Source organism: Suncus etruscus, chromosome 10 (assembly GCF_024139225.1).
Source record: "Suncus etruscus isolate mSunEtr1 chromosome 10, mSunEtr1.pri.cur, whole genome shotgun sequence".
Lineage (NCBI taxonomy): Eukaryota > Metazoa > Chordata > Mammalia > Eulipotyphla > Soricidae > Suncus > Suncus etruscus.
Window position 1 is genome coordinate 100,436,643 of NC_064857.1, and position 18,122 is coordinate 100,454,764.

The window sequence follows — 18,122 nt, forward strand, 5'->3', positions numbered from 1 at the left end:
TTAAAGGCATGATCTGGTTGGCACTCCTCTGAGTGTAGACCTCATTTAGAGAGCAGTCAAGGACAGATTTACATCCTAGATCCCAGTTGGCCCCTTTGGGGCCTATTTTTAAAACACTGACCTTTCTTTCCTCTTCCAGTTCTTTCCAAAAAGAGTAAGACTGGCTCCAGCATAATTATGAAAATATCCAAAGTTGACTTTGCCAATAATAGAAGTCAGGAAAAAACTTAAATTCATTATCAATAAAAATTTGATATAAATTCACATATTATGTATGCTTGTAAGTTATCCATAAATTTCTCAACTAAGGCCAGAGTGATAGTACAGCAAGTACTGTGCCTTGCACACAGCCAACCTAGATTTGATCCCTGGCATCCTATATGGTTTTTGGTGCCCCACCAGTAGTGATACATGAGCATAGAGCTAGGAGTAAGTTCTGAGCATTGATAGGTAAGGCACTATCAAAGAAGAAAAGCAAACAAATATAGATGTCTCACTTATCCGATTTTCTTTTGTCAATACTGACAGCTTTTTAGAATGGGGCATCTGCCATCTCCCTGGCAGAAAAAGGGTCCAGCTCAGCTCTGGCTCCTTTTCAGAATAGGAGTGGACAGATTCCCCTATTTGAAGGCACAGCAGTCACCACCATTCTCAATACCCTCTACTGAAGTGGTCCAGGTCCACAATTTAACCTTATCAAACTACCATGCCACCAAATGTGTTCCAGGACTATAAGACCAAAGGTGGTCATAAGAAGCTTCAACTTTTCAGCCTAATAGGATCATAGGAAAATCTGATGGGAAAGTTACATGGAAGATCACCAAGCTCAGTGACCCTAAACAATAGCACAGAAGCTCAATTAGCATAAAACACAGCTCATTGAATCCTTAGACACTGTCATTACTAACACCATGGAGAGATATAACAATAATTTCAAATTGACCCCTGTTGATCTAAGTTTTGATTATTCCATTTGACTTTGTGTTGTAACAGGAAACTGGAACACTGGTAAAACAAAGATCGCACCGGTGGTAGAATTATATTGTCTGACATTTAATGCCTGAAACAACTGTATTATGAACAACTTGTTAAATCATGGTATTATAATATAATATTTTTTAAATAAAAGAAAACAAAAAAAAAATAGGAGCAGGGGCTAAAGAGATAGCTCAAAGGACCAGAGCACATGCTCTGCCTGTGGAGGGCCCCAGGTTCAATCTCTAGTTCCTTAAGCACCTTCAGAAACCACCCCTGAGGGCCCGGAGAGATAGCACAGTGGCATTTGCCTTGCAAGCAGCCAATCCAGGACCAAAGGTGGTTGGTTCAAATCCCGGTGTACCATTTGGTCCCCTGTGCCTGCCAGGAGCTATTTCTGAGCAGACAGCCAGGAGTAACCCCTGAGCAATGCCAGGTGTGGCCGAAAAACCAAAAGAAAAAAAAAAAAAGAAGAAACACCCCTGAGCACCTCCAGGAGTGATTAATATCCACTATGCGGGGGCCGGAGAGATAGCATGGAGGTAAGGCATTTGCCTTTCATGCAGAAGGTCATTGGTTCGAATCTCAGCATCCCATATGGTCCCCCGAGCCTGCCAGGAGTGATTTCTGAGCATGGAGCCAGGAGTAACCCCTGAGCACTGCCGGATGTGACCAAAAAACCAATATCCACTATGCACAATCAGGTGTATGTAGCCAAAATCAAGCAGAAACAAAGAATGGGGTAGGACTAAGTAGGATTCATTCATTTTCTAAAGTGCTTTGCAAAATTTATAACCTTCTCCCATCTTTTCAAAAGCTCAAGAGAGTACCAGAGCGATAGCACATTGGAGAGGGATATTGCCTTGTACGTTTTGACCGTGTTTGATCCCAGCCTGTTTGGAGTAATCCCTGAGTGCAAAGCCAAGAAGCTGTGAACAAAATTAGGTATGGCCTCTCCCTCAAAAGGGGGGGGGGGAATAGGACTGAGAAAGGTTGAGAACATGCTTTGCATACACAAGGCTTGAGTTGGATCTCTAGCAATGGCAGGACTCAGGGTTTACTATGAGCTCTGTAGTAGTAAGATTATCTCAGGAGGGGCCGGAGAAATAGCATGTAGGTAGGGTGTTTTTCCTTACATGCAGAAGGATGGTGGTTCGAATCCCGACATACCATATGGCCCCCAGAGCCTGCCAGTGGCGATTTCTGAGCGTAGAGTCAGAAGTAACATCTGAGTGTTGCCGGGTGTGACCCAAAAACAAAAACATAAACAAAAAAGACTATCTCAGTAATCATTCTGAAGGTGTTTGGAAGATCAAATGTGGTACCAGAGATCTAAGTGGGGTCAGTTCATGTAAGGCAAGCACCTTAACCTCTGTACCCCTGAATGGTCCTTTTAAAACTGCAAAGCTTGACATTCTCCTAAGCATTGAGCCAGAAAAGCTGAAGAAAACTTCTAGGTTTGAGGCTGGAGAGATAGCATTGTAAGGGGTTTGTCTTGCACATACCCAGCCAGGTTAGATCCTTGGCACCCCAACCCCCCAAAATACCCAAAATCCTGCCAAGTGTGATCCAAAAGGTGTTTCTCCCTTTTCCCCTAATAGAACTGCTATATGATTTAGCAATTCTATTTTTAAGGTATCTATCCAAAAAATGAGAATAATAATTTTACAAGATATATGCCCTACTGTTTATTGCAGCAGTATTTGTAATATGTGCAAACAACCCAAGTTCCTATAGGTAAATGATTAGATGAAGAAGATATAGTGATATACATTGATGATTTACTCCTCAGCTATAAAATCTTGCCACTTAATTTATTTGTTTATTTATTTTCTTTTATGGGCCACACTCTACTGTGCCCAGGGTTTATTGCTTTCTCTATGCTTAGATATCACTCCTGGTGGGGTTAGGGAAACCATAAAGAATGCTGTAGGATAGAGCACAGGCTGGTCCCATGCAAGACCAGCTATCTACTCCCTTTACTATCCCTCTGGCCCAGAGTTCTTTATTACTAAGGGTGATGGTATTAATGCCTAATGAAGTTGCAGCTTTCTCCCAGAGTTGCGACTAATTTAGTTCTTTTGGGAAATGACGTCAGTCTTGACCTGTTAACTTTCATAGGCAGGGACTGAATCTGGGCCTCCAGCATGAATTCCGCTGAGATTCATATACCCCATCTGCTACTGTGTGATTTTTTTAAGGGGTCACACTTGACAGTGCTCAGGGGTTACTACTGGCTCTATGCTCAGAAATTGCTCCTGGCAGGCTCGGGGGACCATATGGAATGCCGGGATCTTCTGCATGCAAGGCAAATGCCCTACCTCCATGCTATCTCTCCGGTCTGGTCTTTTTTTTTTTAATTAAAATTTTTTATTGTGGGACTGGAGAGATAGCACAGCAGTAAGGCATTTACATTTGTTCAAATCCATATGGTCCCTTCCAAAAAAGAAAAGGGGGTGCCCAAAGAGATAGCACAGTGGCGTTTGCCTTGCAAGCAGCTGATCCAGGACCAAAGGTGGTTGGTTCGAATCCCGGTGTCCCATATGGTCCCCGTGCCTGCCAGGAGCTATTTCTGAGCAGACAGCCAGGAGTCACCCCTGAGCACCACCGGGTGTGGCCCCCCAAAAAAATCCATATGGTCCCCCGAGCCTGCCAGGGGCGATTTCTGAGCTTAGAGCCAGGAGTAACCCTTGAGTGCTGCCGGTATGACCCAAACCAAAAAAAAAAAATTGTATTATAACATTGTTCATAATACAGTTGTTTCAGGCACAGAATGTTCAAACATCAATCCCATCACCAATATCTGAAGCTTTCCTCTCCCCATCTTAGCTTGTCCCCTTGCAGGCACAGACACATTTATTTGTCACTGTGTGAATGAGCACGCTTTGAGGTCTTCTGATTTGATCTCTCCATTTTCCCTCCTTGAAATGTAAGAATTAAAGTAATATCCAACATGGTACCCAGTTCCCAGCAGATATCTAGATCTTACTTTATTCTTTGGTACTAGGTGTTAAATTTGGGTATTGGTGGCAACTTGGTTCACACACTGCTGAATTTACAACATTTACTCTATATTTAATTTATTAAACTCCATCCTACAGTCTGCCTGATACTTGACAAAACTAACAAGATAGCAGCTGTAGCTAGAGTTACTGGGTCAGGCCAGTTTTGCTCCTCTGTAAGCCGACTTTTGTTTGTTTATTTTGTTTTTATTTTAAGGCAACACCTGGCTTTGTGCTCAGGCATCACTCAAGGCAGGGCCTGGGAATGATAATGAGATGCTGGGAATGGGGCTTAGATTGGCTGAATTTATATTGTGGTAATTTCTCTCCTGCCCAAGTTCTGTTTCTTGTTTGTTTGTTTGTTTGATCTTTTTTGGGGGCCAAACCTGGTGACTCTCAGGGGTTACTCCTGGCTATGTATTCAGAAATCGCTCCTGGCTTGGGGGACCATAACCGTGGTCCGTCCTAGGCTAGAGCATGCAAGGCAGATGCCTTACCTCTTGCAGCACTGCTCCTGCCCCAAGATGCTTTTTGTAAGCCGTCACTAACACACTGTCATAAGATTACTGAAAATAAAGGTGAATGTATAACTCCAGTACAGAAGAGAACAGGCAAGGTCCCTGCTTTTACTTCATGGAGGCCCCTAGTAAACATCTCTCTGTTCCATCCATACTTGTTTCCAGTGATTTTCTAGGCCTTTATTCCCATTATTTATCAGAATAGGGGTATCCAGACAAGGAGGATTCCTTTGAAGCCTCAACTAATTATATGGTTTTTGTTTGTTTGTTTGTTTTTGGTTTTTGTTTTTGATGCTCAGGGGTTACTCCTGGCTAAGTGCTCAGAAATTGCCCCTGGCTTGGGGGGACCATATGGGACGCGGGGGATTGAACCACGGTCCTTCCTTGGCTAGCGCTTGCAAGGCAGACATCTTACCTCTAGCGCCACCTCGCCGGCCCCCTCAACTAATTATATGTTAAGGACTCAGAGAGAAATCTCAGGGTAGAACAAACTTCTACTCTGTTCTGGCTACTATGGTTCCAGAGTTTCTTCCTAACTACCTCTCTTCTTTCTTCCTCCCTTCTTTACTCCTCCCTTCCATTTTTTCTTCTTTTCTTCCTTCCTCTCTTTTTTTATTTTTTGTTTTGGGGGGATCTATGTCCAGTAGTGCTGGGGGTTACTCCAGGCTAGGTGCTAAAGGACCAGGGTTTCTGTCTTGTACTCAGTCCAATAAGAAAACTCTAACCCAAGAGCAATTTCTCATCTGCCAACAAGGTTGGCATTACAGCGCAAGATGACAGAGAAGTTGAGTGAGAAGCTAAATGAGAGAATGATATTATGAATCAAGTTTTCACACAAAAAGCTATGTGGAGACAATTAGGTGGGAAGAACAGGGGTATGGTATCAAAGGTATATGCATCAGGGATATTTGAAAACATGTTGGGGGGGGGCAGAGACATTAAAGTGGATGCTTTGTAAACAGACAACTCTTGGGGACAACTCTGACCTGTCCCTGGCACCACATTAGGTCTCCCAAGCACCACCAAGAATGACCCTAGAGCACAGAGGAGGGAATAAGCTGAGTGTGGATCAAAAACTCGACAAAAAAAAAAAATTACACTTAAAAAAAGAAAAGCGGACTGCAGAGATAGCATGGAGGTAGGATGTTTGCCTTGTATGCAGAAGGACGGTGGCTTGAATCCTGGCATCCCATATGGTCCCCTGTGCTTGCCAGGAGCGATTTCTGAGCACAGAGCCAGGAGGAACCCCTGAGCGCTGCCGGGTGGGACCCCCCAAAAGTAACGAAAAAAAATAAAATAAAATAAAAAAAAGCTTTCCAGGTCTAGTGGGTGAATCTGTAGATCAGCAGTGGTTCCTCAATTCAGAGCCAGCAAGCGAATCACTTCAAAATCATTTAAAGCACGGAGAGCTTTTCAAAATATCATTTAGTAAAGCAACAGATTGTGATGGGAAAGTTTTCTGTAGGCTATTTTTTTGTTCATACTTTGACTTAAAATAGATTTTTGTATTAAAAAATAAAATAAACAAAACATGGAGAGCCATTTCCACAGGTGTCTTTTTCTTTCTAATGCCAGAAGTAGGACCCTAAACTTTCTGATTCTAACTAGTTTCAGGGTGAAATAGGGACCACCACTAAACAAACAAGCAATAACAGCAAAATTGCTCAGTGTTCCTCAATGCTAGAGGGACTTGGAAAAGAATTACTCTCAGGGCTTGTCAAGAAATAGGGTAGTTCAAAGGGTTCCTCAAGAGTGTACTTGCACAACAAAGTGGGTTGAAATGTGTTTTGGGGGGGAAATGATTGATCAGAATGACTGGCCAAGAGAATCTGTAACTCCCTCCTTCCACCCACCAGTGTCCCCCAAAGAGACTCTGTGCCATGTCCTTGTTAAGTCTCAGGATCCCGGTTCCCCCCCAAACCTCCACCCCTACCCAAATCTTTGGGGCTAAGGCGTCCTGATCCGCATCCATCGCTGCTGGGATTCTGCTCAGATTGCGGGAGCTGGTTTTATCCTGGGGGTGCGGGGCTCGGCTGCTCCCCAGCCAAGACCCGGGACAGGAGCAGGGAGGACCAGAGCCGCACTGTGACTTCCGCCTCTGGCGGTCGGCAGTGGGGGGCGCACCGAGACAGCAGTTGGGGAGCTGCGCCAGGGACGCGGCCAGGGTGGGGAGAGAAGAGGTCGCCGTCAGGGGCTGCGGGACCGGACAGGGCGGGCCCCTCCACTCTCAAGCTCACAGGCCTGAACGGGACATTTGGGGGTTCCGGGTCACTCTTGGAGCGGCCTTGATGGATAGGGGGAGCGGAAGGCTTTTGAAACCCAGTTTGGACACCCCCACCTTCATCCCCACCGGAGCGCGCACTCATGTCTTGGGGCGCAGACAAACCAGACTTCGAGTCGGTCAGCTTCCCTCCTGTTACCCCTTCCATCTCAAAAGGCACGGACTCTCGGAGGTCTCGGGACCCCGAAACTCACCGTCGCGGTACACGCGCCCCTCCCTGCCTCTCGAGTAGGTTCCTAGGCTGGGAGCGCACAGTCCTTCCACGTCGCGGCGCCCTTCGGCATAGCCCCCTTTGTGTCCCTTTCCTTGGAGACTGACTTACGGTAGCCGCCGGGCTGGTTCCTACCCGGCGTCGGAGCGGCATAGCTTCGGCTGCCCGCGCCCCCAAACCACCAGGCCAGGTGTCTCCGGTCCTCGGCTCTCAGTCGCATCCCAGCCTTTCAGTTGCCTACCTGCGGCCCTGGGGATCTAAGGCCAACGGCAGAGGGAGAAACTGGCCTGGGGAGGCTAGGCGAGAGGGTTGAACCCCAGGCCGGTGCACCAGAGCACCCTCTCTGAGCAATAGCTTTCCGGGCTGCACAACCGGAGGAACGGTCGTGCAGAGTCCCACGGGCGCTTTGGGACTCTAAGTAGAAGAAAGGAAACTCGTCTAGAGAAGGGGGTGGGATGCCCTATTCAAAAATTAGTCCCTAGAACTCGAGGGTTGCCCCCCTTTTCGCGGGAGGGTGAGGCTTAGCCCGTCCAACCAGCCGAACTTCTCTTCTGGGGGACAGTCCCCCCCCCCCAATCCACACCAGGAAAGCTGACATCTCTGCTCTGAGCCCGGCGCCACCGCGTCTCCCGGCCCCCGGGGTGCTCAGAGCGGATAGGGGAAAAGGTTGCGGGCCACCTCCTTGGCTCAGGGACCTGGAACAAGAAACGCACAGAAACAAACCCGAACCCGAGCCAGGTGCCAGAGAGAGCAAGTTAAACCGGGGCGTACCATCCTATGGGCCCAGATGGGGTCCCCCATTCCTGGTGAGTCATCCGACTAAGCACTTTCTTCCAGCCCCGGAGTGAGTCAAGCAGAGAGTTTCATTCCAGAGGAGTAGGGTTCTTGCCAAAAAAGAATTGAGGGGAGAGAGTCAAAATAACCCTAAACCCAGAAAACTACTGACTTCTTTGCCGTCATCCCAGTCCTAGAAGGCCTACAGTCGTTGGTCTTCAGTATTCTGGATACCATGACGCTATGGTCTCTCGCCAGTGCTTTTTATCCCAAGGGAAGATCAGGCCAAACCTGTGGCAGAGCCAGATGGCCAGGATGACGGCCCAGGGACCCTTAGACTCTTTCCTTCACTGATGTTGCCTGGAGAAGTTGACTAGAACAAGAAACAGTTGAGGGAAAGCCTAGAGAAGGCCAGGTTAGCATCCTGTGACCAATCCACTCTAGAGGTCAAGTAGGGGAAGGAATGCTTGCTCTTCTTTAAGAAAGTCACCCCTGGTGCCTGAGTGGTACTACGGTGGGAGAGTTAGGGTGCTTGCCCCACCAGCAGTGATCCTTGAGCACAGAAACAAAACCAGGCGTCAATCTCCAGCACAGCAGGGTATGAAGGATGGGTGGGAGGTTGGAGAGAAAAGGAGAGGAGAGAAGAAGAGAGGAGAGGAGAGGAGAGGGGAGGGTGAGAGAGAGGGAGAGCAAGACAGAGCGAGAGAGAGAGAGAGAGAGAGAGAGCGAGAGAGAGAGAGCGAGAGAGAGAGAGAGAGAGAGAGAGAGAGAGAGAGAGAGAGAGAGAGAGAGAGAGAGAAGGGGCACAGCAGAGAGGCAGAAACAGAGACTTACCGTCTTTCCAAGGTAGTGGCACTGGGATGAGGAGACTGTAAGGAAGTTTTCTGGGGGCTGTCAGCTATGTGCCAGCTAAGGCTTCCAGAGGTTCAGGGATGGGGGAAAGGTGAAAGGTGATGCTCAGGACCTGAGTTAGGGTCACTTTCGACAGTGATGCTCAGAGGGACTGGATATGTTTCTGACTGTCCAGAATCAGTAGAATCAGTAGCTTTAGCAAGTTCTGAGATTGGGCTCAGAAGTTCTTCCCACTTTCTTACTTGAGGTTAGTCTTTACTAACCTCAGTCCTTCCAAGGGTGCTTCCTTCTTTTGCAGACCCCTTCACAGTGCCCAACCAGACTCTGATCCTAAAGAAGAAAGGGCAGGGACATGAGGACTTACAATGATTTTAATTGTCCCTCTTACTTTCATTATCCCCCAAAAGAAATTTAGTTTAACCTCACGTCCACTACCAGCTATGCCAATTCTTCTAAGTGTGAAAAGAAGAAAGGCACAAGTCATTTTTGTGGGGGAAAGAAGTTCTTCATACCTTTCCTTCCAATAGTTTCAGTAGTAAGGAACATTATGTTGGCAACTGTGCTTGCAGATTTTGCAATTTGCAAAATAGAGATGTCTGGCATTCTCTCCCCTAGGCTTGTTAAGAAAACAAAAGAGCTATTTGAGGTGAACTCCATGACAGCTTATTTGGCGTTCCCAGATTTCCAGATAGGACTAGCCATTCTAGGAAAGCATAAGTAAAGTGGAAGGAAGAAGCTGGTTAGTCAGGCTGGTGAGGTTTCTTCTTTGAGACCAGCCTAGATCCTACAAGTTATTGGGGAGCAAGTGGAGGAGGTCCCCTCTTTTTTTTCCCTCTTGGGGAGGGGGTTAAAATGCTTTCTGTGTTGAGGCATCCTGGCAGTTCAGTGAGGGACACTGGAAGTGAGGTACATTGGAAGGAAGGATTAATGGAGCCTTAGCCATGGCCACTTGAGCCAAACCTTTGTTGTCTACCATGTTGGTGCTGGTAAGGGGGTTGGTGTTAGAACACTGTATACCTGAAATGCACTCATGGTCAACCTTATAAATCACAGCACCTTAATAAATATAAAACCTAAAAAAGGTTTTGTGCACCCTGGCACTGTGGGAGATGAGACATCTTAAAGGAATGATCAGGGATAGGCATCAGTGTATTCTGTCAGAAAAAAAGCATTTCAGAATAGCTGTCATGGAGAGAAAACCCATAGCCGGCTAGGCTGGCATTGGGGAGAGGGATGTCTGGGCCTTGGGGTGATGCTGGGGAATTTCTCCTTGCTCAGAAAATGGCCCTTCCTATGTGGAGGAGCACCCCAGGGTGAACAGCAGACACAAACCTACCAGGCAGTAGTTAGTAACTCCCGAAAGGGCGGAATTGGGCGCTTTCACCAGAGGAGTTCACTGACAGCTTTGACTGGCTGGCTTCCAGCACCTGGGGAAGAGGAGGCTCAGGGTGGGTTGTCAATAAAGTAGTTTCTGCTCCCCAGACTTTAGTCTTTAGTTCCTGGAAGTGTACACACAAGAGATGCTTGTTCTAAAGAGAGTTCCAGAAGCTCAAGTTCTGCCTCCAGAAAAGAGAAACTGTTCTGGTGTGGGTGGCTGTAGGGAGGATACAGCAATAGACAGTCAGGGATAGCCCAAGCCCCAGGAAGACCACAATGGAGACCCAACAAGACCCTCAAAAGCTGTGTCCCTTCAGGGCTGGACAGATCAATATCCGTGGGAGTCTGTGCCACTTTATTAATTATTGTTGTGGTGGTGTTGTTATTTGTTTTGGGAGAAACAAACCTGGCTCTGTGCTCAGGAATGAGCCCGGGCAGTGCTGGGGACAGCACAGGACGCTGGAGATACTGGTTAGCAGTGTGCAAGGCAAGCGCTACCCGCTGGCTCACTCCGGCCACTTTTTTTTTTTAAAGCGAGATTCCTTTTGTTCTGATGTTTTACTCCAATAAGATGTAAAACCATTTTTTGGTCCGGATCAAAATTTGGCTAACAATGAACACACCCACCTGTGTTCCCTCTCCCGCTGCCCTTAAGGAGGAGTCTCTGGGGCCCTTCCTCTCAGTGGGAGCAGAGCTTTTGGCCAGAGGTCCCTCAGGAGGCTAAGGAAGGTACTGAGGGACCTCAGTGATAGCTGGTCGCCCTCAGTTGGGCTCCGCAGGCCAAGGGGCAAGTCCATACCCCCCCTCCCACCTCACCCCACCGAGCACGGATGACAGAGCCGAAAGGTGGCCGGGGAGGATCTGCGAGCCTGAAGCTTGGGGCCAGGGTTTCCGATTCCATTTAACTCCACTGGCACATCTTATCTCCGCGATTCCCACCCCCGGGGTCCCTCGTGCACCCCCCCATCTAGCACCCGCCCCTATCCCCGCCCAACCCAGCCCGGGGGAAAGAGCTGCAAGCTTTTGAAGTTCAGAGAATTTCAATTGCTGAGGAGCAGGCCAGACCCAGCCCGTCATCCCTGCAGGGAACAGCAGATCCTCCGGGCAAATCTGCCGAATTCTTAGGGGGACACCATTTAGCCTCTTTCACACACACCCCCATCTCGGTTTTTGTGGAATTATCCGTGCCGCGGAGACCTAGGATTCTTGCTTTGGGAATATCTTTTTTGGAGGAGATGAAAATAACCTTCCTTGTATGTCACAATTAAATCGGCACCCAACACACACACACACACACACACACACACACACACACACCACACACACCAGCTACTGGGGTGCAGTAGGCCCCCAAAGATGGAGAAACTGAGACTGCCTTGAAAGAGCAAAGCAGGAGGGGAGAGAAGGGGTGAGCGTCCATAGGGGGAGGGTACCCTTGGAGGGCCAGCTCCCAGCTCAGGAGGTGGCTGTCCAGCTTGGTGCCTTCTCCCCAGGAAGCCAGAGGCAGCCTCAAAGATGCCACAGCGGTTCCAACCCGGAAAGGAGCCGAAAGTGGCACTTCTTGATCTCTCCGTCCTCTGCGACTTTCATCTCAGGGAACACCCAGAAGAAGAGGATCAAAAGCAGAGCATTTCCATTGAATGCAAAACGGGGGCGGAGCAGGGGAGCCCAGAGCACTTACTTCTGAGGGCCCCTCAGAGGTGGAAGCCTCAGGGGGCTGGCGAGGAAGAGGGAAAGAGGAGGAAGGGTCCGGTAGACCAAGCACTGAGGGGGGCCTTGTGGACTGTGTGTTATCTTGGCAGTTCTAGTGGTGCTGGGGCTCCGCTTTGCCCCCCTAGAGCTAGTGGGCCAGGCCAGGTGCACCCATTTAAGATTCCTTTCTATGACAATTCTGTCTCTGTCATCTGGTCCCTTCTACTTCCCCTGGCTCCTTTGGCTTTTAATCTCCACCCCTTACCCCAATTCTGAGTCCAATAGTGCTTGACAGACTATGGCTTTGGGGGTCTTAGAGCCGCTGGGGGTCACAGTGGCTTTGAAGATCCAGGTTAGACAGGCATTATTATCTTCAGCATCTCATGCCTCTCACCCCCTGGCAAGGTTAATGAGTATCTGAGGAGGGGGAGAGGCAAAGGACATTCTTTGTCCTTTCCTGGATTACTCCACCTTTCTTCCCTGACTGGGGGGTGATGGTGGCAGTAGGGACAGAAGAGAAAGTAAAGGAAGAGGTGGGGCCTGGAGCAATAGTACAGTGGGTGGGCTCTTGCCTTGTACATAGTCGACACAATTTCAACCTGGCATCACTTCTATCACTTTTGGTACCTTGCATAAAGCTAGGAGTGGGTGATTCCTGAGCACAGATCCAAGAGTAACCCCTGAGCATCGCCAGGTGTGGCCCCAAACAAACAAACAAAAACAAAAAAGAGAAAAAGTAGGAAAGGAAAAAAAAAACAAAAACAAAAAATATTGATGTATGGACTTTCCCTGAGTCTTAGGAATGAGGCTTTGCTCCTCTCTGAGAAGAGAGAGAGAAGAGGGGAGCAGAGACCTGTTGTGGTTGGGAGCAGAGGAGAATAGATGAAGGGTGCACCTGCCTTGCTCTTTAGCCAGGGCAGACACTAGCCCACCTGCTAGCCGGGACATTCTAGGGCGGAATGAGTCCGGGCTAGTTTCTAGTCGATTTTGTTCCATATTCCCTGGGAGAACTGAGTGAACCCTGGGTGCCTTATATAGCTACAAATACGCTAGCCACCCCACCCCATCTTTGATAGTGGCTATGTTTGTATCTCCAAGATTTATCAGAGCCCCTCTAGTTGCCTTTTTAGGCTAATTCTTTTCCAGCCATCAGGGTTGGGGGGGGCATACCTGGCAATGCTCAGAGGTTACTCCTGGCTTTGCACTCAGAAATTATTCCTGGAGGTGCTCAGGGGACCATATGCTTGAGATTGAGCCCAGGAACTGCTGTGTGCAAGGCAAGCACCCACCCTACCTACTGTGTTATATCACTTTGGCCATCTGACTTCCAGTTTTTGAGTAGAGGCTCTCAGCTTTTGAGAAGGACCTGATCTGGAGAAGGACCCCATGATTCAAGCCTTCAGACCACTAGCTTAACCACCCTCAACTTCCCTATTAACCCTGGCCCAAATCCTGGTGTGGGAATAGTACCTAGTGTCTTGGTAAGTGATCACTGCAGACATCTTATGTGTCAGCATCTTTCTTTAAAAAAAAAAAAAACAGGCAAATAAAACAACCAGCAAAAATCGGGAGGAGGTCGAATTCGTTGAGTCTGAACCTTCAAATATGGGCAAGCAAAGGATAAAAAATGGCTCTTAGCTCTCCCACCCCCACATACCTGGACAGCTGGTAAGGACTGAGCAAATAAGCAAGCGATTTCTTCTAAGAATAGCCACTTGGAGGATGAGCTGTGTAGTTGAAAGCTTAAGACCACCTAGATGGGGAGAAGGGAATAAAAAAGATCAGTAAACATATTGAGACAACAACCAGGCGGGTCTTTAAAGAAAACAAAAACTTGAAAGGCATTTTCTTGCCCCTTCGAAAGGAAAAATAGCCAAGTTCTCTTTGGTTCTATTCCAGGGATTAAGGATATAGCTGAGGTTAGGTGGTGGGAGGAGAAAGAGAGAGAGCAAAAGGATGCTTCAGACTCAAAAGTCTCCCAACAACTGGGGAAGAGGGAAGATGGTATTTGGTTTTGGTATTTTGGTGACTAGTCAAAATACAGACTTTGGAGCCCACCGACTGGAGTTGATCTGGGGCAGGCATTTGTAATGGCGACAGGAAAAGTGAGGATTGTGAGTCGATCTTCACACTTGTAAAAGGCATCACTGTTCCATCAAGGTGCCCAGTGAAGAAAATAAAAACCAAAGCAACGATTTCAAGCAAAAAAATAAAAAATAAAATAAAGAAGGGCAAGAACTAAAAGCAGATTTCAATTACCCAGCCCCGCAGTCCAGCGGAACCGGCGCCTTAAGCTCTCCTTTCTTTCTTTCTTTCTTTCTTTCTGCGGAATTCCATTTGCATGCCCTCCGCCGGGGTGTCTCCCTGGCTCAGTGTGTGTCTCTGTCTGTTTTCACACTCTCCTCCCCATTCGAGCGAGGCCCACACCTGGAGCATCGCGGCCGAGCCATTAGCTGCGGGGGCTCCTTTCATCTTCGCGGTGGCAGACGTTTCTATTTATCCACTCGCACTGGCCGAGTGGCGTCACCAGCGGTGCTGGAATGACGATTGCAGCAGGAGGATGACAGCTTAGAAAGAAGAGGGCAATGGGGCTTCCTCCCAGAGGCGGTGCGGCGCAGAGGAGCGCGCGCATCACAAGGTGACCCCAGTTCCCCGCCGCCGCCGCCGCCACCCTCGCGCTCCGACCGCACCGCGCCCGCGCCGTCTTCCTGGCGCTTCCCCGCCGCCAGCCGAGCTCTGTCCGGCCGCTCGGGAAGCCCGGAGCTGGGGGGTCCGCCTCGAGGCTCACTTGGGGCTTTCCCCCGCCCCCCTCCGGAGAGCCGCGGCATGGAGAGCCGAAAGGACATGGTGATGTTCATGGATGGGGGGCAGCTCGGCAGCCTGGTGGGCAAGAGGGTCTCCAACCTGTCGGAAGCCGTGGGCAGCCCGCTGGCCGAGCCGCCGGAGAAGATGGTGCCCCGGGCTTGCCTGAGCCCCCGGGCCGGGGCCGCGGGCGCCCGAGAGCGCGGTGGAGGCCCGGCGGAGGAGGCGGCCGACGGACTGGCGGGCAGCGCGGCGGGGCCAGGGGCCGAAGCGCGCGGGGCTGGGGCGACGGTGCTCGGGCCCGGACCTCCGGCTTCGTGCGCCGAGAGCCTCTCGGGACAGGGCCACCCCAGCAGCTCGGACACCGAGTCGGATTTCTATGAAGAAATCGAGGTGAGCTGCACCCCGGACTGCGCCACCGGGAGCGCCGAGTACCAGCACAGCAAAGGTAGCCGCCGCGTCCCCCTGCCTGTCCCCGGGCCTCCCTCGCGCCCACCCTCACTTCCACGCTGGAGGGGAGGAGAAGACACTCCTTCCTCCCCATGCAGGAAGTTTGGGGGACCGTCCTAAGCCGTAACTGCTGGGGAGCGTGGGCGGGGGGCTCTCCGGTAATTTGGCATTGGCCCGACTGAGGCTGACGGCGGTGCCTGGAGGGCTTGGAGGACGAGAGGGAGACCCGACCCGAACCCTGGACTCGAGGGGAAATTCGAGTGAACCCCGATCCTCCCACCGTCTGACCCCGGTGTTTGGTGGGACTGCTTCCACAGCACGGGGAATCACACCTTCCCCAGAGATCAAACGCGGTAGGGGCAGTTTTCGGGCTGCGGGGTGCATGGCGCGTCAGGGCGAGAAACCTTGAGTCCATAAAACCTCTGCTGCGGCCGCCGGGTGCTCCGGGACGCTGACCAGTTTGCACGTCGGTCAGAGGCCCAAATTACCTTGTCACTTCCCGGCCACGGTGGCGCCAGGTCGGAAATGGTCCCAATGATCTAATTGCCTTTGGTCTCCGGTTGCATTTGAAAAGGCAAAGCTCTGACCCTCCCCTTCCCCCTTCCCTTCCCAGTCCCGCTTCTCCACCCAAAAGAATAGAAGCTGAGGGGGCGGGGGCTGGGAGGGGCAGCACCCTTCCTTGGTTGGGGGTGTCAATGGTTTTTAACTAGAGACTGGAGAAGGGGGAGTGGTGAAGAAAGCATTCTCCTGGAGCCTTCTCAGCAGACCCCCCACCCCACCCCACACAAGACTGTCAGGGAGACTGCAGAGCCTGTCTGGAAGAAAGGACATCCCCTGGCCTTGGGGTCCGTACCTGGCTGCTGAGCTCCCACCCACCCATTGCCATCTTGTCCACTCAACTCGCCCAACTCTTTGGGGAGACTGCCTTCAGTAGCACCTCCCTCTGCACCCACCGGCCACTGCTCTTTCCATATACACCCTGGTCCTCCACTCCCTCTACACCTTCCTACCTGCCTCCACTGGTACACAAAAGCCAGGCCCCGGTAGTCTACCAAGCTGATCCAGATATAAGCCTTTGGCACAAAGGTTCAAATGAACTCCTTTTCCTATCACACCTGCCCTTCCTTGGCCCATACCTGCCAGGGGGCAGAACTGAATGGTCAGAGAGGTGGCATTGGCCCTGGGCCCCAAGGCAGGTGACTGACTTTTTCGGTGCCTGCAGTTTGGGCCTCTAAGAGATGCTGCATATCCCTGTGGGCCAGCCCCTTCCTGCTTGTTTACAGGTTCTTGAAGTGCCCTGTGTGTCTGGGGCAGATAGTGGCTGTGGGAGGGGTGTCCCTTTCAACTCTCCTCACCCCGCCCTCCCTGCACCAGGGATATTGGACGCTCATTGTGCTTCTCTTTCCACCCCCTAAGCAGGGTCAGGCTCCGAGGCGCTGGCCAACAGCCCCAGCAGTGGCAGTGAAGCCCCGAAGAGCCAAAGTGGCAGCGGCTCACAGAGCTCCCTGACCTGCAGCGCCAGTGACCAGATGCGGCGGTACCGCACAGCCTTCACCAGAGAGCAGATCGCGCGTCTGGAGAAGGAATTCTACCGGGAGAACTACGTGTCCAGGCCCCGGAGGTGTGAGCTGGCTGCGGCCCTCAACCTGCCTGAAACTACCATCAAGGTAGGCCGCTGCCCACGGTGTGTGTGTGTGTGTGTGTGTGTGTGTGTGTGTGTGTGTGTATGTGTGATGTTCAGGCTGGGGCTGAGAACTGGTAAGCAAGCTCTGATGAATCAATCCTCTTAACAGTCATAGGCATGGCTGCATGCACTTGACTGTCCCCTTCCAGGCCACCTGCATATAGGAGCCTGTGAAGTGACAAAAAGGTGCCCCCAAGGGAAAGCCGCCGCAAAAACAACATTTTTCAGGGGTGGGGGGAACGCCCACCTGCTCCTCACCTCAATCCCCTGAGAACTTGGTGGCATTTGCACCCCTCCAGGATCTGTCCCTCTGGAGGTTTCTGAATTGAAGGGGCAGGGAGAGGAGCTTGGGAGAAGCCAGATTCTGGGGCGGCTCTGACCCTCGCGCCCTCCTCCCTCGCCTCCCCGCAGGGCCGACGCTCACCCTCTTCTCTCCCGCCCGACCTCCCAGGTGTGGTTCCAGAACCGGCGGATGAAGGACAAGCGGCAGCGGCTGGCCATGACGTGGCCGCACCCCGCAGACCCCGCCTTCTACACGTACATGATGAGCCACGCGGCGGCGGCCGGCGGCCTGCCCTACCCCTTCCCGTCGCACCTGCCCCTGCCCTACTACTCGCCCGTGGGCCTGAGCGCCGCCTCGGCCGCTTCGGCCGCCGCCACCCCCTTCAGTGGCCCCCTGCGCCCGCTCGACACGTTCCGGGTGCTGTCGCAGCCCTACCCGCGGCCCGAACTGCTGTGCGCCTTCCGCCACCCGCCGCTCTACCCCGGCCCCGCGCACGGACTGGGCGCCTCGGCCGCCGGGCCCTGCTCCTGCCTCGCCTGCCACAGCGGCCCGGCCAACGGGCTGGCGCCTCGCGCAGCCGCCGCCTCGGACTTCACCTGTGCCTCCACGTCCCGCTCGGACTCCTTCCTCACCTTCGCGCCCTCGGTCCTCAGCAAGGCCGCCTCGGTCGCGCTGGACCAGAGGGAGGAGGTGCCGCTCACCAGATAAGGCGTTGCCCGTCGCCCTGCAGGCCTCCCTTCCAGGGACACGCGGCCAGCGCCCCCTCACTGGCCACCTGCACCCTCCGACCGGGGATGGGGAGAAAGAAGCACAGGGGCCAGAAAAGGACCTGAGGGACTCGAGGATTGAGGATGGGTTAACTCCTGGGAGGCAGTCTGGGCTGGTGCATCTGGGGAGTAAGAGACACAGGTGTGGAGGGATTGGGGGAGCCGAGATGGAACCTTCCTCTGGGGCGCCTACTCTTCTCTTTATTGGACCCTCTGCCCATCAGTGGCTCCAGAGCTATATAGACTATGTCGCAGCAACAGCCCCCAATGTCCATGCTCCAGTTTTCTCCTACAGCCCTTTCTCACAGGAAGCACCCCTCTCCCCCAAATCCCGAAGCCAAGGTCAGCTCTGAACCCAGCCAAGAGGAATACTGGGTCTCTCTGGGAACAAACCACTGTGTGTGCAGAGCAGGCTGGGAGGAATCTGTCAGTAAAAGCCATGGAGAGACACTTG

The 18,122-nt window shown here is 51.5% G+C and overlaps 1 protein-coding gene across 1 annotated transcript; it reads left to right on the forward strand.

The window, feature by feature from the left end:
• The first annotated feature begins 14,500 nt into the window (after window positions 1-14,500).
• Window positions 14,501-17,738, forward strand: EVX1 (even-skipped homeobox 1). Its single transcript, XM_049781996.1, has 3 exons — window positions 14,501-14,932; window positions 16,354-16,601; window positions 17,070-17,738. Exons 1-3 carry the CDS (start codon window positions 14,509-14,511, stop codon window positions 17,607-17,609), a joined length of 1,212 nt encoding a protein of 403 aa, XP_049637953.1. The 5' UTR covers window positions 14,501-14,508; the 3' UTR covers window positions 17,610-17,738.
• Window positions 17,739-18,122: the final 384 nt, after the last annotated feature.

Bases quoted from the DNA above. Each gene is read 5' to 3' on its own strand.
- EVX1 (XM_049781996.1), top strand. From the start codon at position 14,509: ATGGAGAGCCGAAAGGACATGGTGATGTTCATGGATGGGGGGCAGCTC. The intron at 14,933-16,353 runs GTAGCCGCCGCG...CCCCCTAAGCAG, and splicing joins CGAGTACCAGCACAGCAAAG to GGTCAGGCTCCGAGGCGCTG. The intron at 16,602-17,069 runs GTAGGCCGCTGC...CCGACCTCCCAG, and splicing joins TGCCTGAAACTACCATCAAG to GTGTGGTTCCAGAACCGGCG.